This window comes from Malus domestica, chromosome 13 (genome assembly GCF_042453785.1).
Source record: "Malus domestica chromosome 13, GDT2T_hap1".
Taxonomy (NCBI): Eukaryota; Viridiplantae; Streptophyta; class Magnoliopsida; order Rosales; family Rosaceae; genus Malus; species Malus domestica.
Window position 1 is genome coordinate 35,484,349 of NC_091673.1, and position 27,991 is coordinate 35,512,339.

General features: G+C 41.5%; 1 protein-coding gene across 2 annotated transcripts; it reads right to left on the bottom strand.

Moving 5' to 3' along the window:
- Window positions 1–20,068: 20,068 nt before the first annotated feature.
- On the bottom strand, window positions 20,069–27,934 carry LOC114820691 (uncharacterized). 2 transcript variants are annotated; one of them, XM_029091859.2, is made up of 3 exons: window positions 27,605–27,934; window positions 26,706–26,772; window positions 20,069–21,821 (listed from the first exon to the last, which is right to left on the bottom strand). In XM_029091859.2, exon 3 carries the CDS (start codon window positions 21,809–21,811, stop codon window positions 20,795–20,797), a length of 1,017 nt encoding a protein of 338 aa, XP_028947692.1. In that variant the 5' UTR covers window positions 21,812–21,821; window positions 26,706–26,772; window positions 27,605–27,934; the 3' UTR covers window positions 20,069–20,794. The 2 variants fall into 2 exon arrangements, with proteins under 2 accessions (XP_028947692.1, XP_070667056.1); XM_070810955.1 differs by having other exon boundaries at window positions 26,706–26,792; window positions 27,605–27,880.
- Window positions 27,935–27,991: the final 57 nt, after the last annotated feature.

The window sequence follows — 27,991 nt, forward strand, 5'->3', positions numbered from 1 at the left end:
GCACCTTGTTGGTGGGTGAAGGTGACTCCATTATTGCCCGAGATTTGTTCTTATCCACTTCTACACCTCTTTGATGCACCAGGAATCCCAAGAAGTTGCCCGCTCTTACTCCAAACGCATACTTCTTTGGATTCATCTTCAATTTGTGGATCCTCATCCTTGCTAATGTCTGTTTGAGATCTTCCAGATGCTGTTCTTCTGTCTTGGACTTCACCATTATGTCATCTATGTATACCTCCATACTCTGGCCAATCAGATCATGAAAGATGGCATTCATTGCCCTCTGGTAAGTTGCACCAGCGTTCTTGAGCCCGAATGGCATGATCAGATATTCATATGCCCCCACATGACCGGGACACCTAAAAGCTGTTTTATGTATATCTTCTGGAGCCATCTTTATCTGATTATACCCGGCATTCCCATCCATAAAAGATAGGACTTTATGCTTTGCTACTGCATCTATGGATAAATCGGCCATTGGCATGGGATACTCATCCTTTGGTGTAGCGCCATTAATATTTCTGTAATCCACACAACATCGTACCGCTTTTGTTATAGCTTTTAAAACGGGTACAATGTTGGCCAACCACTCCACATATTTGGCTGGTCTGATAAAGCCAGCTTTCACTAGCCTTTCAATCTCTTCTTTGACCTTTTCTTCTATCTCCTTTGACATCCTCCATGGTGCTTGCTTGACAGGTTTATATCCTTCCTTGATGGGCATTCTATGTTCCACCAAGGTTGGATCTAACCCTGGCATCTCGGTATAATGCCAAGCAAAACAGTTTTTGAATTCTTGTAAAAGACAAATAATCATTGCCCGATCATCAACCCCCAATAAACCACTGATCTGTATTGGTCTCGGATCCTCCTCTGTTCCTAAATTAATAACTTCCAGAGGATCCTGGACTTCTGGTGGTGGCTTATCTGGTTCTGTACACAAAAATTCGACCAGCTCCGGGCTTTCGGGCAAGTCGTCTAGCCCGTCTAGATCATATATGCACTCGGCCATTTGAATGGCCCTATCCAGTTCTTCTCTGCAAGATTCCTCCTTGCTTTCATGCTAGCTGGTTGAAGTTCCCACCTGCCATTCCTGCTCTTCCCTGTCTAAGAGCTCCCATTCTTGTCTTCTTCCCTTCCCATATATCAGCAGTCTTTTAATCAGGGATCTAACTGCCATTACCTGATCTCTCTTCTTTTGTTCAGTCATTGATGGTGTAGGGGATTTGGGAGGATACAAGGTCTATCCCACTCCTCTCTAGTAAGGAGCATTCCTTGTTCCAAAAGCTTTTGGGCCGTCACTTTGGTAGGGCGGCCGTTCTCGTCAGCTCCTGAACACTTCAAGATTCCTACATTGGGGTTGTAGAAACTTGCTTCCGTAACATTGGCGGTGAGGAGAAATGGCCGTGATTCGGCCTCTACCATCTCCCAAAAGCCTGGTCCTTCTGTGCCCGCTTCATGATAAACAGCCACTTGTTGATGAAGAGTAGACGGTATTGCCAAACTTTAGTGGATCCAATCTCTTCCGAGTAAGGCCCCATAAGTGGAAGTGAAGTCCACCACAAAGAATGCCAGCATTATCTGTTTAGATCCCAAATTCACTTCTAGAGGCAATATCCCATGAGTCCTGGTGATAGCGCCTGAGAAGCTAGAGACCGTGAGGTCTGTGGGAATAAGGTCCTCCGTGCCTCTTCCTATTTTCTTCATCTGCTTGGCTGGTAACACATTAACAGCTGCTCCTTCATCAATTATAATTCTTTTGAAGGGCACACCTTCTAAGTGAGCTGTAACATATATGGGTTTTAGATGATTGTCCAACGAGCTGTTCGGGCGGCTAAACACCATTTCGTCTGTGTAAATCCTTAGAGGACCACATTTGGATGCTTCTGAAGATTCAGCCTTGTCCGAGTTTTCTTCTTCAACTACATCTACATTGACATGTGCCATCATTGGCTCAGTTGTCAAGTAATCACCCTCCATAGTAGCGGGTTGATCAGGTCTGGCACCAAACGTGGCGGACAACACATATGTCATGTTGATATGGAAATTATTAGGCTCGGGCGGACTTTCTTTATTGCCCCCAATCTAGCCCATAAATTTGTCCAACCAGGCCATCGCATCAGCTGGAAGTAATGGTTCTGGTGCCCCCTCCTGTTGCTGTTGATTCATGCCCGCATACAGTGTTTGTTTTGGAACTTCACTAAAAGGATCCACCAATGGCAGGGAAGGTGGTCTCCTTTCAGATGAAATAGCTCCAGCACAAATAGGATCTGGCTTCCACCCAGGGGTTGGCACCATGATTAGATCTTCTTGAGCTCTCCTCAAGATCCTATACTTCCCAGGGTGTTGGCTCTGCGGCACGTGATCCCCCTCGCCTTCTGTCTTGCTGTTGGCCTTTTCTACCTCTTTCTTACTTCTCCAACGGAGCTGACTACTTCCCCCAGATGCTGTTTTCTCCAACTTTTGATTTTTGGAGGCTTCGGATGTTGTGGGGGTCTTCAGGGAATTCATGTAGGCTTTGTGCTGCCTTTGAACCCTCCTGACCATGGAGGCTCCCATCGGTTTGGTAGGCTGTCCGTTCTTCCCGACTACGTACCATTTTCGCCCGAGGTGGGCAGGATTTCCTTTTCTAACAGGATTGGTCATGCCATCAATCCTCTTGATTTCCCTCCCCATCTGGCCACATTGAGGATGATCTGCACCCCTTCGTATTTTGGCCTCCATGTCTTTTGCTTCTTCAGAAACTTCATGGTTTCGAAATACTTCTGACAAAGCTTTGGGTTAGGAATCACCTCCTAGTCGTTGAAAAACGCTCCAGGAAGTGTCCTTTTTTGTTGCCTGCTTAATCTTTTCGCGGGCTTCTCTTCTGACGTCTTCTTCCTTTCTCCTGATCAGTTCATGATCAATGAGGATTCCAGCCGGGGGAATTTCAAGCTCACACTCGCATTGGCACTTACTACACATAACCATCCCCTTGATTATGGCTGTTTTTGGATATCCGGGTGTTTTAATCACACCTACTGTAGGTTTTTCAGCCAATCTTTCCTCCTCTGGTTCCCATGTAATTCTTTCTTTTCCCTTCTCAACCCATGTCATATTGATCATATTTACAGGGGCTTCTGTGAAAGGAACTGCAGGTTTGGTCATCACCAACTCTTTTGGCTGGCTGGCTCTACGTCTCTTTCCTTCGGGAGGAACCAAGTCTGTATCATTTCTGGAGCTTGTGGAGGCTTTCCCCAATCTTTGTAACATTTGTAGTAACGTGGTTTGCACATCTTCTGGCATTTTAACATATATCTTCTGATCAAATGATTGGTCCCACTGGGCGTGCCAAAACTATGTTCGCGTCAGGAATTTCCGTCGGGGATGTTTCCTGGCCGACGAGCACACAGCTCCCCTGGAGGTTGGCGCCGGTTGAGGGCTGCTATCGGGCTTCTGCTTCGCTGTCGGGCTTTGTCGGGCAAGTTTTGTTGGGCAAGTCTCGTCGGGCAAGACTCTTCGGGCAAGGTTTGTCGGGCAAGGCTGAAAGAGAAGGACAGAGTTAACTTTGACAGGTGCCTTTGTGGGGCCTTAGGTGTAGGCCTTGAGGCTCACAATCAAGGTTAACTTCTTAGGTGCTCAGGCGTGCCACTGCTATCTTCAGCATGGCAGATGTAAAATGGATGTCGAGTTTTAGTTGTATATATGTATATATCCGAGAAACCGTGTTAGTTATAACAGGTGCCTTCGTGGGGCCTTAGGTGGAGGCCTTGAGGCTTCCCATAAATAACTAAACCAGTGCTCGAACACATCATATTTGTTCTCGTGATTGCCGAAGTTTTCTAACTATTATACTTCTGATTACCCGAGTCCAAGAAGTAGAATGAACCCAAATAGGTGCCTTTGTGGGGCCTTAGGTGTAGGCCTTGAGGCTTCCCATCAGAGTTCATTCTTATACTTAGACTCTCTAAATCGCAGAACAGAATGAATCCAAATGGATGCCTTTGTGGGGCCTTAGGTGTAGGCCTTGAGGCTTTCCATCAGAATCCACTCCATGCTCAAGCGTTATATGGTAATCATAACATAATAGAAATAAAACTAGAGGGTAGGTCGATTACTTGCGCCCCAAGTAACTTCGGATTTCTCGTTTATCAAGGACTGTCGTGGATGGGTTAAGTCCACATAAAGTTCTTTTTTATGCCTTGAGGCTAAGGACTTTTAACTGATCAGATTTACATGCCCGAGGGCTTAGGACTTGGATCTGGTTTGAACACTGAAGATATATTCAAATCGGATTCAAGTATTGAGAAAGCCTTTTAATAGTTATATTACTAGAAATAACTTGCATATAACTGGATGTATACAACATATTGAAAAGACAAAAACAAAGCAAAGAAGGTCGGGCAAGGTTAAACCTTATTGGGTAAGGCTGCTCGTCTTGTAGGTTCCTATCTTTGTAGTTTTGTCAAGGGTCTGAAAGCTTAGAGGGATAGAGAGAGAGATTACAAAAGATGAATCGATACTACAGCAAGGTTGAACAGGGTAGCAGAGCTATTACAAAGGTTTGGAGGGAGAGTTATCCCGCGAGGGATGAAGGCTTGTCCCGAGAGGGATGAAGGCTGACTACAGCTTTGTTTTGAAGGCAAATCTGGCTTTGAGCAGAGTTTGGGCTTGCATTTGTTTGTTTGATTGAGTGTCCCTATTCCTGGTTTTTCTTTCTTCTTATATAGACAACTCGGCTTGGCCTTCTGTAGCAGCAGCCTTGCCCGAATGCGGTTTGAGGGTGATGACTCATCAGCTATTTTACATGTAATGCCATCATAAAGTGCTTTATGGGCTGTGTAGCTGATCAGTCTACACCACTTGGCCTTTGGGTAGGTAAGCAAGTGGTCTTCATGAGCTGCACCAAGTCAGGAAAGCCCTTTTTCTGCCTTCTGGGCTTTGACTGGGTTCTGACTACCTTTCCCTTTGGTCCTCCTTTCGGGCCAGCTCCTTCCTTGAGCCCAAAGTTCAAGTTTTGATCCAAAAAGTATGTGTGTGTGTGTGTGTGTGTGTGTGTGTGTGTGTGTATGTCTATTAAAATAAAAAAAATAAAAATGGTGAGGTTAAGTGGAATTTCCTCGAAAATAATGTTCTGTTATATTTAGGTAACTGAACTTGAATTGAGTTTAAAATGAGAAATATATGAATGGTTTGAGATGTTTCAAGTGTATATTTTTATTTTTTAAGAGAATTAAGTTGACTGTTTTCTTGTCCAAACACTTGAAGTCTTGGTTGTTTTCCTAATCTCTTACATGACTATTATACAATAAGGTTATACAATCCATTATCAAATGGTGGTTGTTTATGTTTCTTGCCCAAAGGTGTAACATAAACGTGCATGAATGATGGACATGAAAGATTTGTCTATGAAAGAAGAGGTGAGAAAGGGGTCGAAGTTGATTGAGCACGTTGATACGAAACTGATGTTAGCTAATCCTTTGACAAAACCACTAGTTTTGGGAATTTTCAAGGTACATGTCGTAGACATGGGTGTTCATGATGATTTTGGTTTTGAGTAATTAGTATTATTTATGTTGATTACACGACTAGAAAAGTTCTCTTGATTCATGCTGTTTTCTTTGCATTGTGTCCGTAATTAGATTTTGACTGGTACTAGTAAAAAAACACTTTGCGCGACATACGTACATTCGTCGCGGTAAGGCAGTGACGTTAGGGTTTGCGCGACGAAGAAATAACGTGCGTCGTGCAAAGTGACTTTGCGCGACACACACCTACGTCGTGCAAAGTGACTTTGCGCGACGCGCGTAGTACGTCGTGCAAAGTCACTTTGTGCGACGCGCGTCCTACGTCGTGCAAAGATATTTTGTGCGACGCACATTCTAGGGCGTGCGTCGCGCAAACCCTTTTTTTTATTTAGTGAAAAATAATTTTTTTGTTTTAGTGAAAAATATTTGTTTTAATTTTTGATAAATATTGTAATGAAATTCTAAAGAATAATTAATTAACCAAGCAAAAGTATTTAATTATAAAATATATGAAAATGTGCATACCAGATGTCCAAACAAAAAAGAAAAAATTACAAGTGAACTAGGTTTAATACATCAGGCTACTAGGTATCGGCATGGCAAGATGGTTCTGAGGTCAAAGGTGGAGCAAGATGAGGTGATGGTAGCGAGATTTGGAGGCCGGACATTTGTATGGCTTGTACAAGTTCTTGCACCCTCCCGACACAGGTCTTCATCTGCGCCTTCATCTGCTCACCCTGGGCCCTCAGCTGCGCCTTCATCTGCTCACCCTGGACATTTGTATGGCTTGTACAAGTTCTTGCCCTGGGCCCTCAGTTGCGCCTTCATCTGCTCACCCTCGGCCCTCAGGTGCATCACTTCCACCTTCAATGCATCGACCAAAGGTCCTGAAGTCACTAGGTTTACTGCTGGATTTGCAAAAGGCAAAGGAATTGGACGCTGGACTTTATCAGTGTAATACACAGAAAAACCAAAACAATGCTTTAACTAGGAAATGAAACAATCTGCAATATAATGTTTCAACTACAAGGGTTTTCTTTAAATTCCGTACTAATGTAAGTTACCTCTGGTATGGATTGTCTATATTGTAAAATTGAAACTTAGCACAACTTGAGGGCCAGGTGAGACAATCAACCAGCAGTAGGAAATGCTTGTGATTTCATCAAGCGCTGATGCTGCCACAACCCATATCAAGAAGCCATGATATCCAAAGTTGCACTAACTATTGTTGTAGAAAGGAAGATCACAACTACCTATTCATCCAAAATACCATGTTGTCCTATTTTCCGAATTGGCGAATTTATCCTTTAGAAATAAGTAATAGTTGGAAAGTAGGTGAATCCTATAATCTCGTTTGGACCATTTAACCTGATAGGTTGTTTGCTAAACTAGTTTGTTTAAACTAAGATATAACCCTAAGAACAATACTGACAACAACAACAACAACGACAACAAAGCCTTTTCCCACTAAGTGGGGTCGGCTATATGAATCCTAGAACGCCATTGCGCGCGGTTTTGTGTCATATTCTCTGTTAGATCCAAGTACTCTAAGTCTTTTCTTAGGGTCTCTTCCAAAGTTTTCCTAGGTCTACCTCTACCCCTTCGGCCTTGAACCTCTATCCCGTAGTCACATCTTCGAACCGGAGCGTCCGTAGGCCTTCTTTGTACATGTCCAAACCCATTTTGTGTACGTGTTGATGCTTCACCACCCAACATTCTGTGCCTTACAGCATCGCCGGCCTTATTGCCGTCCTATAAAATTTTCCCTTGAGCTTTAGTGGCCTACGACGGTCACACAACACGCCGGAAGCACTTTTCCACTTCATCCATCCAGCTTGTATTCTATGGTTGAGATCTCCATCTAATTCTCCTTTCTTTTGCAAGATAGATCCTAGGTAGCGAAAACGGTCGCTCTTTGGTATTTCCTGATCTCGGATCCTCACCCCTAATTCATTTTGGCCTCCATTTGCAATGAACTTGCACTCCATATATTCTATCTTTGATCGGCTTAGGCGAAAACCTTTAGATTTCAACACTTCTCTCCAAAAGTTAAGCTTCGCATTTACCCCTCCTGAGTTTCATCTATCAACATTATATCGTGTGCGAAAAGCATACACTAAGGAATATCATCTTGAATATGTCCTGTTAACTCATCCATTACCAACGCAAAAAGGTAAGGACTTAAGGATTGTTGATGCACAAAATCAGTGAGAACTTTGGTACAACAGAAAGTATTAAGTTTGTGATATTCACTAGATTGCTCTGGTCATTAGTGTGGATAAGTATGTAAATGGATAGAGACATGAAAGCAAACACAAGATGTACGTGGTTCACCCAGATTGGCTACGTCCACGGAGTAGAGGAGTTCTCATTAATTGTGAAGGGTTTACGCAAGTACATAGGTTCAAGCTCTTTTTTAGTGAGTACAAGTGAATGATTTAGTACAAATGACATAGGTGCAAGCTCTCGTCTTCACTTGCCTTAACTGTCTCATAGGTAGATGTGGCATCTTCTCTGGAAGTACGCTTCCTCCATCCAGGGGTGGTATCTTTAACTGGTGGAGATGCACAAGGTAATGTATCAATTTCACTTGAAGCTTACTTGTAGTTTCAGGCTTGGTCAAGCGCGATACAAACCATGTAGTAGGAGTCCCCTAAGTCGCCGAGCTAGGGGATCTGCTGAAAGAGGTGACAGACAAGGTAAGCAATCAGAGCTCCTAGCAATTAGTCCCAGATCAGAAGTTTGATTTCGAGTTCCGGCTGATTGTTCTTATTCTCCCTATCTTGCAAGCAGCATGAAGGATAAAGAGAAGAAAAGGAGAATAGATGATACGAGATACTTTTGCTTTTGAAGAAGTAACTTTCCACAGGCTTATTCTTGAACTGGGCTGGAGGATTTTCTGGTGTCCTCAAGAGTATAAGGCCGACTGAAGAATTTGAGGGTCAAAACACGTCCATCAAATCTAGAGTACGTTTGACCCTGCTGATATGGGATACTTTTGCTGTTGGCAAAGTAGTGGATGTATCTGCACGTGTTCTGTTACGCTTGTCTCCACATGCTTCCTTGTATCCTTCTCACTTTCCCTATCTGTTCCTCAGGCAGATGTGGTATCTTCTCTGGAAGCATAAGATGTTGAAGATGGGTACTCGAGAGCAATGCCAGGTAAGTAATCAGGTAAGGGGTTCCAAGCAGTCAGTTCCTGACTGGAAGCTTGATTCCAAGTGCTGACTGATTGCTCTCTTTCTTCTTGTCTTACAGGTAAGAACAAGACCAAAGGAAAAGACAGGGAAAAAGCATGATATGGGGTACTCTTGCTTTTAACCCTGATGATATGAGATATTCTTGCTCTGGTATACCTTGTTTGCAGAGGTATTATCGGGGGGAAAGAAAGATGAATATTTCGAGAGGCTTCGTTGGGAGTGCCCCCTTAGATATGAGGAAGGGTTGAGCATTTTTGCAGGTCTGCCTGTCCGTTGAGGATGGAGGTCGACATATATAGGAGTTTCCCTAACAACAAGTAGTAATGATATTCCTTTACCCTGCTTGGTCATAGCATGGTAGTGGGAGCTGCCAGCTTCACGTGTGTCAGAGCACTTTGAAAAAATGGTATGTTGTTTCTGGAAAGCTGATGTTGCGTGTGAAGATTACAGACAAGCTTTATCCAAGGAGATCTGGCTCTCGAAGTTGAGAAAGCAACGCCACTTCGGTTTTCGTACAAGCAATCCTGTCGGGGATCTAGCTCTCGAGATTCGGAAAACGGTGCCTCTTCGATTTTTGAGAGAGCAATCCTGCTGGGAGTCTAGCTCTCGAGATTCGGAGAGCGGTGTCTCTTCTATTTTTGAGAAAGTAATCATGTTAGGAGTCTGGCTCTCGAGATTCGGAGGACGGTGCCTCTTCGATTTTGGAGCAAGCAATCTTGTTGGGAGTGTTTTCTCGAATGTAAGTAAAGGTTGGGCATGTTTGCTAGTCTACCTTGCCACAGAGCACAGAGGTTGACACACAAGGACTTTCCAATAATCCAGCAGCGGTGCTGTTCCTTTACCCTTGTAGGTAATAATATGGTAGCTAGACCTTCAAAATTTATGTGTATAAACTTTGTTAGTGCTGTTTCTTTGCTATTCTTTTACCCTTCTTGGTCATAGCGATGTAGTGGGAGCTGCAAGCTTCACGTGTCTAAACTCTGTCAGAGATCTTTGGCAAAGTTATCTGTGGTACCCATGAGCTGATGGTACGTGTGGAAAGTGGATGATTGAACAGTAAGATTCACGTGCTTTCTACTTCACCACAAATCTTCAACAAAATGCCCGTAATTTCAGCAAAGTTGAGTGTGCATGTGACAGGTGCTGACAAGGCTGAAAAAAGCAGGTGCCTCTTCGATTTCTGAGATCGGCCCTCTTGGTCTCTGAGTAGCCCAGCTTTTGAGAAAGCAGGCGCCTCTCCAATTTCTGAGATTGGCCTTCGTGGTCTTTGAGTAGCCCAGCTTTTGAGAAAGCAAACGCCTCTTCGATTTCTGAGATCGGCCCTCGTGGTCTCTGAGCAGCCTAGCTTTTGAGAAAGCAAACGCTTCTTCGATTTCTGGGCAGGCGCCTCTTCGATTTCTGAAGCTCCGTCGAGTGCAGATTTTTATAGAGGCTGGCATTAAGTTCCAAAGCACACTTGAATCTTCACCAGTACAAGCTCCCTTCTTGCACTTCTAAGATCTTGATTTGTCCAACCTCTTTTCTCTTCAACACCTTTGAAAATGTCTGGCCCCTTCGACCGTCGTTTTGACTTGAACCTCGTTGAAGAGGCAGCCACGCCTTCTCCAGACAACATATGACGCTCATCCTTCTTATCCCCTACTGGTCCGCTTACCGTTGGGGATTCCGTGATGAAGAATGATATGACTGATGCGGTGGTGGCCAAGAACCTTCTCACTACCAAAGATAACAGACTACTTTCCAAACGGTCTGATGAGTTGGCTGTTAAGGATTCTCTGGCTCTAAGTGTTCAATGTGCAGGTTTTGTGTCTAATATGGCCCAGCGCCTATTTGCTCGAACCCGCCAAGTTGAATCATTGGCGGCTGAAGTGATAAGTCTCAAACAGGAGATTAGAGGGCTCAAGCATGAGAATAAACAGTTGCACCGGTTCGCACATGACTATGCTACAAACATGAAGAGGAAGCTTGACCAGATGAAGGAATCTGATGGTCAGGTTTTACTTGATCATCAGCGGTTTGTGGGTTTGTTCCAAAGGCATTTATTGCCTTCGTCTTCTAGGGCTGTACCGCGTAATGAAGCTCCAAATGATCAACCTTCGATGCCTCCTCCTTCTAGGGTTCTGTCCAGTACTGAGGCTCCGAATGATCCCCCTCCGGTGCCTTCTCTTTCTGGGGCTCTACCGACTGCTGAGACTTCTCCTAAGCAACCTTTGTGAAAGCTCCCTCTTGTTTGTTTATTTTGACTCATGTATATGTACATATTTGTAACTTATCGAAGATATCAAGAAATAAGCTTTGCTTCATTTCAACGTATTGTGTTAAATACACCAAAGCCTTCTTCACTGAGTGGGGTCGGCTATATGAATCTTAGAACGCCATTGTGCTCGGTCCTGTGTCATGTCCTCCGTTAGATCCAAATACTCTTAAGTCTTTTCTTAGAGTCTTTTCCAAAGTGTTCCTAGGTCTTCCTCTACCCCTCCGGCCCTGATCATCTGTCCCGTGGTCGCATCTTCTAACCGGAGCGTCAGTAGGCCTTCTTTGCACATGTCCAAACCACCGTAACTGATTTTCTCTCAATTTTCCTACAATTTCGGCTACTCCTACTTTACCCCGGATATCCTAATTCCTAATCTTATCCTTTCTCGTGTGCCCACACATCCAACGAAGCATCCTCATCTCCGCTACACCCATTTTGTGTACGTGTTGATGCTTCACCGCCCAACATTCTGTGCCATACAGCATCGCCGGCCTTATTGCCGTCCTATAAAATTTTCCCTTAAGCTTCAGTGGCATACGGCGGTCACACAACACGCTGGATGCACTCTTCCACTTCATCCATCCAGCTTGTATTCTATGGTTGAGATCTCCATCTAATTCTCCGTTCTTTTGCAAGATAGATCCTAACTAACGAAAACGATCGCTCTTTGGTATTTCCTGATCTCCGATCCTCACCCCCAACTCATTTTGGCCTCCATTTGCACTGAACTTGCACTCCATATATTCTATCTTTGATCGGCTTAGGCGAAGACCTTTAGATTCTAACACTTCTCTCCAAAGGTTAAGCTTCGCATTTACCCCTTCCTGAGTTTCATCTATCAACACTATATCGTCTGCGAAAAGCATACACCAAGGAATATCATCTTGAATATGTCCTGTTAACTCATCCATTACCAACGCAAAAAGGTAAGGACTTAAGGATGAGCCTTGATGTAATCCTACAGTTATGGGGAAGCTTTCGGTTTGTCCTTTATGAGTTCTTACGGCAGTCTTTGCTCCTTCATACATATCCTTTATAGCTTGGATATATGCTACTCGTACTCCTTTCTTCTCTAAAATCCTCCAAAGAATGTCTCTTGGGACCCTATCATACGCTTTTTCCAAATCTATAAAGACCATGTGTAAATCCTTTTTCCCATCTCTATATCTTTCCATCAATCTTCGTAAGAGACAGATTGCCTCCATGGTTGAGCGCCCTGGCATGAAACCGAATTGGTTGTCCGAAACCCGTGTCTCTTGCCTCAATCTATGCTCAATGACTCTCTCCCAGAGCTTCATTGTATGGCTCATTAGCTTAATACCCCTATAGTTCATGCATTTTTGTACGTCGCCCTTATTCTTGTAGATAGGCACCAAAGTGCTCTTTCGCCACTCAATTGGCATCTTCTTCGTTTTCAAAATCATATTGAAAAGGTCAGTGAGCCATGCTATACCTGTCTCTCCCAAGACTTTCCACACTTCGATCGGTATATCATCTGGGCCCACTGCTTTTCTATGCTTCATCTTCTTCAAAGCTACAACCACTTCTTCCTTCCTGATTCGACGATAAAAGGAGTAGTTTCTACACTCTTCTGAGTTACTCAACTCCCCTAAAGAAGTACTCCTTTCATGTCCTTCATTGAAAAGATTATGAAAATAACCTCTCCATCTGTCTTTGACCGCATTCTCTGTAGCAAGAACCTTTCCATCCTCATCCTTGCAGCACCTCACTTGATTTAGGTCCCTTGTCTTCTTTTCCCTTGCTCTAGCTAGTTTATAGATATCCAACTCTCATTCTTTGGTATCTAGTCGCTTATACATGTCGTCATAAGCCGCTAACTTAGCTTCTCTCACAGCTTTCTTCGCCTCTTGCTTCGCTCTTCTATACCTTTCACCATTTTCATCGGTCCTGTCCTTGTATAAGGCTTTACAATATTCCTTCTTAGCCTTCACCTTTGTTTGTACCTCCTCATTCCACCACCAAGATTCCTTTTGGTGTGGGGCAAAGCCCTTGGACTCTCCTAATACCTCTTTTGCTACTTTTCGGATACAACTAGCCATGGAATCCCACCTTTGGCTAGCTTCCCCCTCTCTATCCCACCCACACTGGGTGATTACTTTCTCTTTGAAAATGGCTTGTTTTTCTCCTTTTAGATTCCACCATCTTGTCCTTGGGCACTTCCAAGTCTTGTTCTTTTTTCTCACTCTTTTGATATGTACATCCATCACCAACAAGCGATGTTGATTAGCCAAGCTCTCTCCCGGTATAACTTTGCAATCCTTACAAGTTATACAATCCCCTTTCCTCATTAGAAGAAAATCTATTTGTGTTTTTGACGACCCACTCTTGTAGGTGATCACATGTTCTTCTCTCTTCTTAAAGAAGGTGTTGACTAAGAAGAGATCATATGCAATTGCAAAATCCAAGATAACTTCCCCATCCTCGTTTCTCTCCCTAAAACCATGGCCACCATGAAAACCTCTATAGTTGCCTGTCTCCCTGCCCACGTGTCCATTTAAATCTCCTCCTATAAATAACTTCTCCGTCTAAGAACAATCAACAACAACAAAGCCTTTTCCCACTAAGTGGGGTCGGCAATATGAATCCTAGAACGCCATTGCGCTCGGTTTTCTGTCATGTCCTCCGTTAGATCCAAGTACTCTAAGTCTTTTCTTAGGGTCTCTTCCAAAGTTTTCCTAGGTCTTCCTCTACCCCTTCGGCCCTGAACCTCTGTCCCGTGGTCACATCTTTGAACCGGAGCGTCAGTAGGCCTTCTTTGCACATGTCCAAACCACCGTAACCGATTTTCTCTCCTCTTTCCTTGAATTTCGGCTACTCCTACTTTACCTCGGATATCCTCATTCCTAATCTTATCCTTTCTCGTGTGCCCACACATCCAACGAAGCATCCTCATCTCCACTACACCTATGTGTTGATTCTTCACCGCCCAACATTCTATGCCATACAGCATTGCCGGCCTTATTGCCGTCCTATAAAATTTTCCCTTGAGCTTCAGTGGCCTACGACAGTCACACAACACGCCGGATGCACTCTTCCACTTCATCCATCCAGCTTGTATTTTATGGGTGAGATTTCCATCAAATTCTCCGTTCTTTTGCAAGATAGATCCTAGGTAGCGAAAACGGTCGCTCTTTGGTATTTCCTGATCTCCGATCCTCACCCCTAACTCATTTTGGCCTCCGTTTGCACTAAACTTGCACTCCATATATTCTGTCTTTGATCGGCTTAGGCGAAGACCTTTAGATTCCAACACTTCTCTCCAAAGGTTAAGCTTCGCGTTTACCCCTTCTTGCGTTTCATCTATCAACACTATATCGTTTGCGAAAAACATACACCAAAAAATATCATCTTAAATATTAAGTTTGTGATCTTCGCTAGATTGCTCCGGTCATTAGTGTGGATAAGTATGTAAATGGATAGAGACAGGAAGCAAACACAAGATGTACGTGGTTCACCCAGATTGGCTACGTCTACGGAGTAAAGGAGTTCTCATTAATTGTGAAGGGTTTACACAGTATATAGGTTCAAGCTCTCATTTAGTGAGTACAAGTGAATGATTTAGTACAAATGACATTAGGAAATATTGTGGAAGAATGATCTTGTAATCACAAAACTTTTAAGTACCGAAGTGTGGTATCGTCTTCACTTGCCTTATCTGTCTCATAGGTAGATGTGACATCTTCTTTGGAAGTACTCTTCCTCCCTCCAGGGGTGGTATCTTTAACTGGTGGAGATGCACAAGGTAATGTATCAATTTCACTTGACGCTTACTTGTAGTTTCAGGCTTGGTCAAGCGCGATACAAACCATGTAGTAGGAGTCCCCCAAGTCGCCGAGCTAGGGGATCTGCTGAAAGAGGTGACAGACAAGGTAAGCAATCAGAGCTCCAAGCAATCAGTCCCAGATCAGAAGTTTAATTTCGAGTTCCGGCTGATTGTTATCCTTCTCCTTATCTTGCAGGTAGCATGAAGGATAAAGAGAAGAAAAGGAGAAAAGGTGATATGAGATACTTTTGCTTTTGAAGAAGTAACTTTCCACAGGCTTATTCTTGAACTGGGCTGGTGGGTTTTCTTGTTTCCGCCAGAGTATAAGGCCGACTGAAGAATTTGAGGGTCAAAACAAGTCCATCAAATCTAGAGTACGTTCGACCCTGCTGATATGGGATACTTTTGCTGTTGACAAAATAGTGGATGTATCGGCACGTGTTCTGTTGCGCTTGTCTCCTCATGCTTCCTTGTATCCTTCTCACTTGCCCCATTTGTTCCTCAGGCAGATGTGGTATCTTCTCGGGAAGTATAAGATGTTGAAGATGAGTACTCGAGAACAATGGGGTTCCAGACAGTCAGTTCCGAACTGGAAGCTTGATTCCAAGTGACGACTGATTGCTCTCTTTCTCCTTGTCTTGCAGGTAAGAACAAGGCCAAAGGAAAAGACACGGAAAAAGCATGATATGGGATATGATAGGGATTTTTACTACTCATGTGAACGGGCTTAAATCTCCTATTTTACTTGCAAGAATCACAAGGTTATTGTAGTATAAACGGATTTCACAAGGTCATCTCCACAGGGATTATTAAATAATTCGAACTAATCAGATTCCATTTAATTATTGTAAAGTAGAAATTGAAGTGATTGATTTTATAACCTAATTAAAATAAAAACGAAATTAATGAATTAAAATAAACAATCTGCAATATTAGAGCTAGAGAGAAGAAAACAGTTTTGAGAAAATCAAATTAAGAAAAGGATTGAAAACACCTTCAAGTAGAAAATCTTCAAAACCCTAGCACTTCTCTCTGTCTCCAATATTGCATAAAATAAAGCGTACTCTAAAACTGTAGACGGCCAAGCAATATATTTGCTAAGCCACCACACAAACCCTAGCCAACTAAAATTAATAAAAACCCTAAATAAAAATAGTAAAATTCGTCTAAAATCTGAACAGCCACGTTTTGGCCCATAAGCTGCTCCAAAACTGGCCCAATACAGCTAGATTTAATGTTTGGAATATTCTAAACACTTTTTCAGAAGTCCACGAACCCATCCGAGGTCATCTTGGGCTCCAAAAACGTCATTTAAGCCCAAAAACGTCATTTTCCAGCACTGCGCACTGCTTCTTTATTTCATCGCCAGAAAATAACCGTTTGGCGGAAAAATCCCAAATTTTGATACGATCAAGCTAAGTGACTCATGAACGTCCTCCAACTGGAATTACTCTAAAATTCGTCCATTTGGTCTTGTTTTGCTCCAGAGGAAGTCGAAAGTCCTATATTAAAAATACAATTCAAAGTATCAAAATTCTTCTAATATATTAACCAAAATATACTAAGATTAGGGTAAAATATATAATATAAAATCTACTCATCAAATACCCCCAAACTTAGCTTTTTGCTTGTCCTCAAGCAAAACAAGACTCAAACAAAAATAAAAACTTAACAAACTAACTAGCTAAAATTAACTGACAAAAATTTTCACCTTCAAAGTTGCAATCCATAGTAAATTTTAAAAACTAGAACATTTTTTCAAAAGTTCCAACTAATCCCACCACAGAGTCTAAGCCATTTAGAATCAATTAGAAAAGAATTCACAAACTTCCTTTGGTGTAAAGTGAACCAACATAATTAAGGAGACTCGACTAAAACCCTTACCTCTCGTCCTTATTTATTTCACACATAGTAACTTTAAATATAACTCTCTTTCTTTTTCTTTTTTTTTTCTTTTTCACTTTTTTTTTTTCAGTAATAGTAGTGGTCGTGCAATGTCGGTTTACTTAAGCTTTCGATCAAACCCATGTAGCGAGCTTTAGGTCAATGACTCCCAAACCACTAGGGCTTTAGGGCACTAGGTGTAGAACACCCCTAAGGACTTATTAACCCGAGCTGAAAAGGCTACGAAACCAACTAACCACCCTGCCCCATGCCAAAACTCTACCGTTTGACGCGACAATCACTGCTGATTAGGCAGGACTGGCCCGGTTACTAGGCAAAACCTCGGGTGAGACAATTATTACTTTTTTTTTTCACACTAATAACTGACTTTACTTAAAATAAAAATTAAAAATTAAAAATAAACTTAGACTAAAAACAAGTGTTTCAATCTCACTCCCCACAAACCATGTTGGTGTGATGTGCAAAGTTTAAAGTATAATTCATGAATTAGTGTCTAAGCAACGATAAATAGAAAAGACTCTACTATGGGATTAATCTTCACCATGTCCATTTGTTCTAACGTTTAAAATAATCTATGGATATTAACTTAAAAAGAATGAAAACTTTTAACTGACACAAAAATTAAAAACCAAAAATGTTATTTTCCCACCCCCAAACTTATTTTACACTTTGTCCTCAAGGTGTAGAAAATAAAAGAAATATGATAAAAATGAAATAAACTTAAACTAAAATATAATAATTATAAAAGTGAAAATGATTAACAAAACTAAAACAAAGAAAGATAGTACCTGGGCTTGACAATGAAGTGGCTGGTTGATAAATGAATGGCAATACAAAACGCCATGAACCCATGCATGGAGAACCGGCCCACAACCAAGGCCATGTGCACGGCACATGTGCACCAACTCCTAGCACCAACTTGTGAAAAGCATTGGATTCTCTTCTTGGAAATGTGAAAAGTGGCGTGCAGCTGGCGTCTATAGGATTATATAAAAGAAACTATGAGATATTTGAATGGCATTGGATGCTATGAGAGATTTGAATGGCATGCAGCTGGCATGTCGTGTGAAAAGTGGTGTGCGATGTCTCATGTCAGAAGAAGAAAAGTCCCTATCAGCCCTCAGTTGTTTTGTCAGTCATTACCACAGAGCCAACGGCTCTCTACCAATGCAAAACCATCCGTCTCGGGTAGTACGTGAAGCTGAAGATAGGCACACGTGTTGCGCATCCGTTCCACCACGCCTTAGGATTCCAAATAAAAGGTTTAGATCAACCCATTTGCCCATATCTCTCTCTTGCTCGCAGACCCCATTTTGCTAAAATGAAAGGACCTCTCTGTCTCTTGTTGGAAATGTGCCCTAAAACCAATCATGTGATGATGCTTTACGGACATTTCACATGTTAAACTAATCTAGTTTAATATAAAGGGCAAAGATTATTGTTTGAGCCGTCTCATATAAATGTTATATGCTTAAACGATAAAGTCCAAGGAATATGTGATTGGGAGAATGTAATCTAATGAAGTTAGATTCATGAGACCATTCTTTCGTAGACACATCCTAAATGTTCCTGATCATAGGATTGCCAATTGGGCATTGACAGTCCGTCAAGATCGGTACGTGCTATGTCTTCTCTCAGGGAGAGTGACTAGTCTCGAGTCATTGGTGTGTGTGACATCAAGACAAGTACGTAGGTGCTCAGTAGAGAATGAGTTCACTGAACGCGATCAACGAAGAGTTCTCATACTCATGTCACATGAGAACTCATGGTTGGGATAATGCAAAGTAGTCATTTGACCTGAGGCATCACAGTTGTCTTGTGGTTAAGTCCTTGATCTTTGATTATGTCAAAGTCACCCCATCGGGGTGTCCATGGCATCGTTGGAGTTAAGCCACTTAGCCATGGAGGCAAGTGAATGCGCAACAAGGGATCTCTAACCTTCAAACTGTTTGAGGGAGAATACTCTATGATATGATTTAGAATCTCTGGCCAGAGTATGAATGAGATTTAGAAAAGTCGTTCTAAATCACATTCAAGGTAATCATATAAGCACACGAATCACATTGGATAGTAGACATGAATAAATAAACTATCAAACCAAACAATGTGGTCAAGAGTATTGTATTAGAGAAAGACCGTATTGCATTTGTAATCCCAAACTGAATAGGTTTTCTCTACCTCTTCTGATTAGCTTGGGTAACCATGATATGCTGCAAGGTGTCACTCATGGTTTGTGGAAGCCCTAAACGTGTGTAATCACTAAAGGGATAATTGAAAGTAAGTTTCAATTCACAATCGATATAAAATGGTTTTAATCGCCCACTGCCTCGCTAAAAGGAACCTAATGGATCGCACACCGTGTAAGGTGGAGATTGAAGAAACAATGGAGATGAGTAAGAATGATTAAATGGTTTAATCATTTATTTATGGCAAGGATTAATTAATATGTTAATTAATCAAACGAATAAGTTCGTTAAAGACCTCGGGATAGTTTTGGACATTAAGGCCCAATGGGCTTCGAACGTCAAGCCCATTGACTTAAGTTGTATGACAACTTAATGAATAATAATTCACAAAGGCCTAATTAGCCCAAAAATACCCTAGGGCCGGCCATGATGCTAAGGGTAGTGAACTTGGACTTATTTACAAGTTTGCCACTCAAATGAATAAAGGTATAAATATGACTTTATAGCCTAAAATTCATTAGGGTTTGTTTTAGAGAAAATTGGAGAGAACATGTCTCTCCCTTTCTCTCTAAAGAGGCCGGCCCCTTGGAGGGTGCATCTTGCAATCCCACTACTCCAAGGTCACTCATTTCTTCTCCAATCTCTCCTTGGTGAAGAGACTTAGAGGTTCTCAATTTTGGGAACTTGGAGAAACCTATTCTTCCATCCAAATCCATAGATTTAAGATGCAAGGAATGAAGGCCCTCTCTTTGGGTGATTAGCCTTTGCTTATGCAAAGAGGAATCTACAAAGGTATAAATTTCAACTCACTTTGTTTTGAGTTGATTCATGGTTCACCAATCTACTAGGCTTTGAATTTCATGGTTAATGTTTTGTTTTTAAGTGCATGCAAGCATGATTCCGCCTTTAATTGTTAATTGCATGCTTATTGATGTTGCTTAAATGAACATGTTTTCACAAAATATTCCTTCATCTCTCTCATTTTTCTCTCCTTTCCCCAATTCATCTCTGCATCTCCTCTTCATTGCTCTAAAAAACACAAGATCCTTCTTCCTCCCATTTTTTTTTTCATTTCTCTCGGAACTCTTCCCATGTACCTCGACGCAAACCCGTAGCCTTAGCCATGCAACCACACTCTTTTCTGCAACAACCCAAAACAATTGCGGTCATGGGAATGTAGACACATTTCAGCTCCACTCGTCCCACAGAGGTAAACATCACCCCTAACCTGGTGTAATCCATCTGATGATTTTGATTTTTTTTTTTTATACAGAAAAGAAACAAACTAACAGAGGCTTGGCTGATTTGTGTAAGGGATGTCGGATCCGCAGAAGTCATAATGGGCAAAAGGAAAAACAGCACTCAATTAGCTCAGATCCGAAACACAAAAAGGTAAACTCACAACCCTCCATAACTGATCTCTTACTGCATGTCTCATATAACTTCACCGCATGTGTAAAATCTGTACATCTCGTTAGGGTGCAAAGGTTCTCGAACTGGAGCTGAACAATAGCAAGGACAAAACAAACATTGAAGACATCGCGGACCCGAGTCATGCAGAGGTAAAAATTTTATTTGCCACCAGTGATGACCCCAAATGCTGCTAAAAGCATGATTCAATTGAATTTTGCGCGCTTAATGGATATTTAGGGCCCTTCGAGTCCAAATGCAACCTGCAAAAAAAAAAAAAAAAAAAAAAAAACGCAGATTAAAAATCTAATTCGAGTAAATCCCAAAATAAAATACTGATTAACGAAAAACAATTGTTGTTTTTGTGTTTTTCAATTTTCTGATTTTTTTGTTTTGTTTTTGTTTTTTTTTTTTGTGATAAAGACTAGAAGGAAGAAAATAAAATGAACGAAAATAAAAAGAAAAGAGTTTAGAAAAATTGGGTTGCCTCCCAATAAGCGCTGTAGTTAATGTCTATAGCTAGACGTAGAGGAATGAATTGATAATCACGTCACTTGTTCTCTTATAATCAACCACTCCTTGATAGCATCATACAACAACAGTAGGTACGGAATGAGATGATGTTTGTCAATTATGTGTTTCAGGGAAGTGGTTGAATCCTTCATATTAGCCCTTCTATGTGAATGAAATGTTGTAATAAAATAGAATCCCTTCCAGCAATGTTTACGTCTTCGTCGAACTGACTTAAACCTTGTATTTGACACCCACAATTTCTGCATTGGCCGAATTTCTTGACGAAGAATTAGGTTGCCATTAAGCTTTTTCTTTGTTTCCTTGTGGATCTTTGCCTGTTTGCAGGACTCATCTGGCATTTCTTTGAATTTGATGGGTTGTGTAGGTGCACTGTCCGTTACCGCCTCTAAAATTTTCTGATCAGTAAGCAGCTGTCCTATATTTAGATTTGTCAGAGTATTCATGCATTCTTGCTGCTTAGCGGGTCGCCTTGGAGTCTCGGGATAGTGCATGAGTGGCACACAGACTTTTGTAGGAGTAGATTCTATGGAATTTTCAAGGTCATCATGCGCTGTTTCCTCCTTTGGACGTGAATAACAGACAGATGGCTCCTCAATTCCTGCACCAACCTCTTGATCATCATAGCTTTTCCCACGGTTTACTGCTTGAATTTGAAATCCTTCATTTGTTATTTCAATGTATAAGTCAGTTAATTCCAACAATTTAGCGAGCTTGTCCTCCACCGAAAGCTCTTGTGGCACATTAAGCTGCTCGAAATATTGCCCAAGATGCTCTTTCAAACTTTTAGTGTAGAACTCTGAATGGGGATTATTCCAGTTCCATTTTGAATCGATTCTCATATATATATACTCTTGGACATAATCTGGAAAATATTTCCTCTCAGGACATTGTAAAATATCATGGGTCCTTGAGTTGCAAAGAGCACAAACTGTAGGCTTAAATCCATAATAACCATTTTCTGCTAATGACACCCAAAGAGGTGGTCCACCGGGTGTTAGATTGAATTCAGGGGGCACTGCAAATTCCATTGTTGCATTGCTAAAAAAAAACAAATTGTAACTTACCAACCAAACAAAATTAGCAATTAAATAAAAAGATATATACAAAAATAATTAACCAAGAGTTGTAATATGAGAAAAGTAACGAATTGAAAATCTGATTAGTAGGAATTATTTTAAATAATCCCCGGCAACGGCGCCATTTTCTTGATAGGGATTTTTACTACTCATGTGAACGGGCTTAAATCTCCTATTTTACTTACAAGAATCACAAGGTTATTGTAGTATAAACGGATTTCGCAAGGTCATCTCCACAGGGATTATTAAATAATTCGAACTAATCAGATTCCATTTAATTATTGTAAAGTAGAAATTGAAGTGATTGATTTTATAACCTAATTAAAATAAAAACGAAATTAATGAATTAAAATAAACAATCTGCAATATTAGAGCTAGAGAGAAGAAAACAGTTTTGAGAAAATCAAATTAAGAAAAGGATTGAAAACACCTTCAAGTAGAAAATCTTCAAAACCCTAGCACTTCTCTCTGTCTCCAATATTGCATAAAATAAAGCGTACTCTAAAACTGTAGACGGCCAAGCAATATATTTGCTAAGCCACCACACAAACCCTAGCCAACTAAAATTAATAAAAACCTTAAATAAAAATAGTAAAATTCGTCTAAAATCTGAGCAGCCACGTTTTGGCCTATAAGCTGCTCCAAAACTGGCCCAATACAGCTAGATTTAATGTTTGGAATATTCTGAACACTTTTCCAGAAGGCCACGAACCCATCCGAGGTCATCTTGGGCTCCAAAAACGTCATTTAAGCCCAAAAATGTCATTTTCCAACACTGCGCACTGCTTCTTTATTTCATCCCCAGAAAATAACCGCTTGGCGGAAAAATCCCAAATTTTGATACAATCAAGCTAAGTGACTCACGAACGTCCTCCAACTGGAATTACTCCAAAATTCGTCCATTTGGTCTTGTTTTGCTCCAGAGGAAGTCGAAAGTCCTATATTGAAAATACAATTCAAAGTATCAAAATTCTTCCAATATATTAACCAAAATATACTAAGATTAGGGTAAAATATATAATATAAAATCTACTCATCAGGATACTCTTGCTTTTAACCCTGATGATATGAGATATTCTTGTTCTGGTGTAGCTTGTTTGCAGAGGTATTCTTGGGGGGAAAGAAAGCTGAGTATTTCGAGAAGCTTCGTTGGGAGTGCCCTCTCAGATATGAGGAAGGGTTGAGCATTTTTGCAGGTCTGCCTGTCCGTTGAGGATGGAGGTCGGCATATATAGGAGTCTCCCTAACAAGAAGGAGTAATACTATTCTTTTACCCTGCTTGGTCATAGCACGGTAGTGGGAGCTGCCAGCTTCACGTGTTTTAACTCTGTCAGAGCGCTTTGAAAAATTGGTCTGTGGTATCTGGAAAGCTGATGTTACGTGTGAAGATTACAGACAAGCTTTATCCAAGGAGATATGTCTCTCGAAGTTGAGAAAGCGGTGTGAGGATTACAGACAAGCTTTATCTAAGGGGCTCTCGAAGTTGAGAAAGCGGTGCCTCTTCGGTTTTCGAACAAGCAATCCTGTCGGGGATCTGTCTCTCGAGATTCGGAGAACGGTGCCTCTTCGATTTTTGAGAAAGCAATCCTGCTAGGAGTCTGGCTCTCGAGATTCGGAGAGCGGTGTCTCATCGCTTTTTGAGAAAGTAATCATGTTGGGAGTCTGGCTCTCGAGATTCGGAGGACGGTGCCTCTTCGATCTTGAAGCAAGCAATCTTGTTGGGAGTGTTTTCTCAAATGTGAGTAAAGGTTAGGCCTGTTTGCTAGTTTACCTTGCCACGGAGCACGAAGGTTGACCCACAGGGACTTCCCAATTATCCAGCAGTGGTCCTGTTCCTTTATCCTTGTGGGTAATAATATGGTAGCTAGACCTTCAAAATTTATATGTCTAAACTTTGTTAGTGCTGTTTCTTTGCTATTCTTTTACCCTTCTTGGTCATAGCGATGTAATGGGAGCTGCAAGCTTCACGTGTCTAAACTTTGTCAGAGATTTTTGGCAAAGTTATCTGTGGTACCCGTGAGCTGATGTTGCGTGTGGAAAGTGAATGATTGAACAGTAACATTCACGTGCTTTCTACTTCACTAGAAATCTTCGACAGAATGCCCGTAATTTCCGCAAAGTTGAGTGTGCATGTGACAGGTGCTGACAAGGCTGAAAAAGCAGGTGCCTCTTCGATTTCTGAGATCGGCCCTCGTGGTCTCTGAGCAGCCCAGCTTTTGAGAAAGCAAGCGCCTCTTCGATTTCTGCGATCGACCTTCATGGCCTTTGAGCAGCCCAGCTTTTGAGAAAGCAAACGCCTCTTCGATTCCTGAGATCAGCCCTCATGGTCTCTGAACAGCCCAGCTTTTGAGAAAGCAAACGCCTTTTCGATTTCTGAGCAGGCGCCTCTTCGATTTCTGAAGCTCCATCGAGTGCAGATTTTTATAGAGGCTGGTATTAAGTTCCAAAGCACACTTGAATCTCCACCAGTAGAAGCTCCCTTCTTGCATTTCTAAGATCTTGATTTGTCCGACCTCTTTTCTCTTCAACACCTTTGAAAATGTCTGGCCCTTCCGACCGTCGTTTTGACTTGAACCTTGTTGAAGAGGCAGCCACGCCATCTCCAGACAACATATGGCGCCCATCCTTCTTATCCCCTACTGGTCCTCTTACCGTTGGGGATTCCGTGATGAAGAATGATATGACCGCTGCGGTGGTGGCCAGGAACCTTCTCACTCCCAAAGATAACAAACTACTTTCCAAACAGTCTGATGAGTTGGCTGTTAAGGATTCTCTGGCTCTCAGTGTTCAGTGTGCAGGTTCTGTGTCTAATATGGCCCAACGCCTATTTGCTCGTACCCGCCAAGTTGAATCATTGGCGGCTGAAGTGATGAGTCTCAAACAGGGGATTAGAGGGCTCAAGCATGAGAATAAACAGTTGCACCGGCTCGCACATGACTATGCTACAAACATGAAGAGGAAGCTTGACCAGATGAAGGAATCTGATGGTCAAATTTTACATGATCATCAGAGGTTTGTGGGTTTGTTCCAAAGGCATTTGTTACCTTCGTCTTTTAAGGCTGTACCGCGTAATGAAGCTCCAAATGATCAACCTCCGATGCCTCCTCCTTCTAGGGTGCTGTTCAGTGATGAGGCTTCGAATGATCCCCCTCCGGTGCCTTCTCTTTCTGGGGCTCTGCCGACTGCTGAGACTTCTCCTAATCAACCTTTGTGAAGGCTCCCTCTTGTTTGTTTATTTTGACTCGTGTATATGTACATATTTGTAACTTCTTAGAAATATCAATAAATAAGCTTTGTTTCATTTCAATGTATTGTGTTAAATACACCAAAGCCTTCTTCACTAAGTTCTTTGAATTTTTCTTTTGTTGAAGCTTGTATGTTGAAGCTTTGTGAGTGGAGCATGTAGGTTGAGGTAGTGTTCCCTTAATTTCCCGAGTGGGGAAAACTTCTCGATTGGAGACTTGAAAAATCCAAGTCACTGAGTCGGGTCGGCTATCTGAATCTTAGAATGCCATTGTGCTCGATCCTGTGTCATGTCCTCCGTTAGATCCAAGTACTCTAAGTCTTTTCTTAGAGTATCTTCCAAAGTTTTCCTATGTCTTCCTCTACCCCTTCGGCCCTGAACCTCTGTCCCGTAGTCGCATCTTCTAACCAGAGTGTCAGTAGGCCTTCTTTGCACATGTCCAAACCACCGTAACCGATTTTCTCTAAGTTTTCCTTCAATTTCGGCTACTCCTACTTTACCTCGGATATCCTCATTCCTAATCTTATCCTTTCTCGTGTGCCCACACATCCAACGAAGCATCCTCATCTCCGCTACACCCATTTTGTGTACGTGTTGATGCTTCACCGCCCAACATTCTGTGCCATACACATATCACATAAATAACAGACCTAGCCAATTTTTTAGAATTTCCCCCATGTTCTCACCGCCCAACATTCTGTACATATCAAAAGAGTGAGAAAAAAGAACAAGACTTGGAAGTGCCCAAAGACTAGATGGTGGAATCTAAAAGGAGAAAAACAAGTCATTTTCAAAGAGCAAGTAATCACCCAGTGTGTGTGGGATAGAGAGGGGGAAGCTAGCTAAATGTGGGATTCCATGGCTAACTGTATCCGAAAAGTAGCAAAAGAGGTATTAGGAGAGTCCAAGGGCTTTACTCCACACCGAAAGGAATCTTGGTGGTGGAATGAGGAGGTACAAACAAAGGTGAAGGCTAAGAAGGAATGTTGTAAAGCCTTATACAAGGATAGGACTGATGAAAATGGTGAAAGGTATAGAAGAGCGAAGCAAGAGGCGAAGAAAGCTGTGAGAGAAGCTAAGTTAGCGGCTTATGACGATATGTATAAGCGACTAGATACCAAAGAAGGAGAGTTGTGGCACATAAACACATTCCCACTACATTATGAAATTTTAAAACTGGTCCCGCAAAACACACCTAGCCAATTTTTTAGAATTTCCCAACAGCCACCAAAACAAGAGAATATTTGATAATTCTTATCTATCGATTTTTAATTGAGTTTAAAAAAAAAAAGAATACATAAATGACTCCAAAATGTTCGGCCTTAATATATTCTATTTCGGTACCAATGGCTCCATCATGTCCAAAATCATTTAAGAATAATTTCTGAAATAAACTTGGTGCACAAATGTGATTTCTGATAGCACCATACCCATATATGAGAACCAAACATGGCTAGGATTTCTGTTCATAACTCTCTATTTTTGTTTTGCGACTAGTTGCCTCCTAAGTTTCTATCTAAATTTCCCGAGAAACTAATGACATGCTCATCAATTTTAAACATAGCGATGATAAAAGATAAACCGATAAGAAAAAATACTTACCGTGAGATTCCAAGGTCTTTCTGGTTCCGCACAAATTCTATCAAACAGAACTCCTGTTGGTATATACCTGCAAGAAGCTCTTGCAACCTATGAAAGCATCCAGCGCTATTAATCCACGAATCTAACAAATAGAACTAACACGAATCTACAAAAACAAATAAACCTAACACGAATCTACGAAAACAAATAAAACAAACAAGAATCTAACAACTTATGAAAGCATCCAGCGCTATTAATCCACTCTTTCCTCCCTCAAACACCAAGTGAGGTTTGGAAAAGCAACAAACAAGGCACAGAGCTATCTCCACGGCCCAATACTAGGAAGGTTTGCATTAGAATGTCTCAGATTATACAAATAGAAACTGCTCTTATGCACAGAACTCAACCATGTTTTCAATAATGATTCTTTTGAGTCACCATTTTGTTAAATTACACAAATCATTCATTTCTGTTTCTAAATGAAGCCTTACGTTCACAACAATTAGGAACATCTGACAACTTATTGGATCAATAGCTCTAACACTAAAGTTGCAGGGAAGAAAGCTTTCTCTTTTTTTTTAATTCGTTTTTATATTTCAAAACGACAACTCTCTTTCTAGATTATGCAAATACTAAAAGCATAAAACATGGCCATAAGAAGTTGCTGCAGTTCCAACAAGGCAGTATTCAAAGTGTGAAACTGAGTGTGTATAAGCAACAAACATCATAAAAAGAAACTGCTTTTATGCTCTTACAGAAGGAAATAGGTTTTTCAAGAGATAAATTTGTGACAAAATCCCTAAATAACAAAAATCCATTTCTTCGAAAAAGGAAACTTAACCCCGAGCAATTTGGTAACAGATAAATTTGTGACAAAAACCCTAAATAACAAAAACCCATCGAAAATAAAAAACCTTTACCTTGATTTTGGGACTTAATTCGCGTCTGCTTCGAGATTCCCGTGGCGGCCTGTCGTTTGGGTTCAAGATTTTTCAACAAGAAACACAGGTCTTTTGGGTTCAACGACCTAAGAGGAAAGACAGGATTTGGGGTCTACGGGGAAAGAAAGAGGGAAAGAAAGAGAGGGAGATTTGGGGTCTACAGGGAAAGAAAGAGGTAGATTTGGGGATTTATGTGAGAAACTGAGATTTGGGAGGGAGGGTTCAAGTTTGGGTTCGATTTTTTGTCCAAAGTTTGGGAAAATTGAAAAAAAAGCGCCTATTTATTCCAATTGGACTGCCAAATTTATCACAACTTGCGCGAGGTACATATACAATTTGACGTCGTGCAAATTGGTTTTGCGCGAC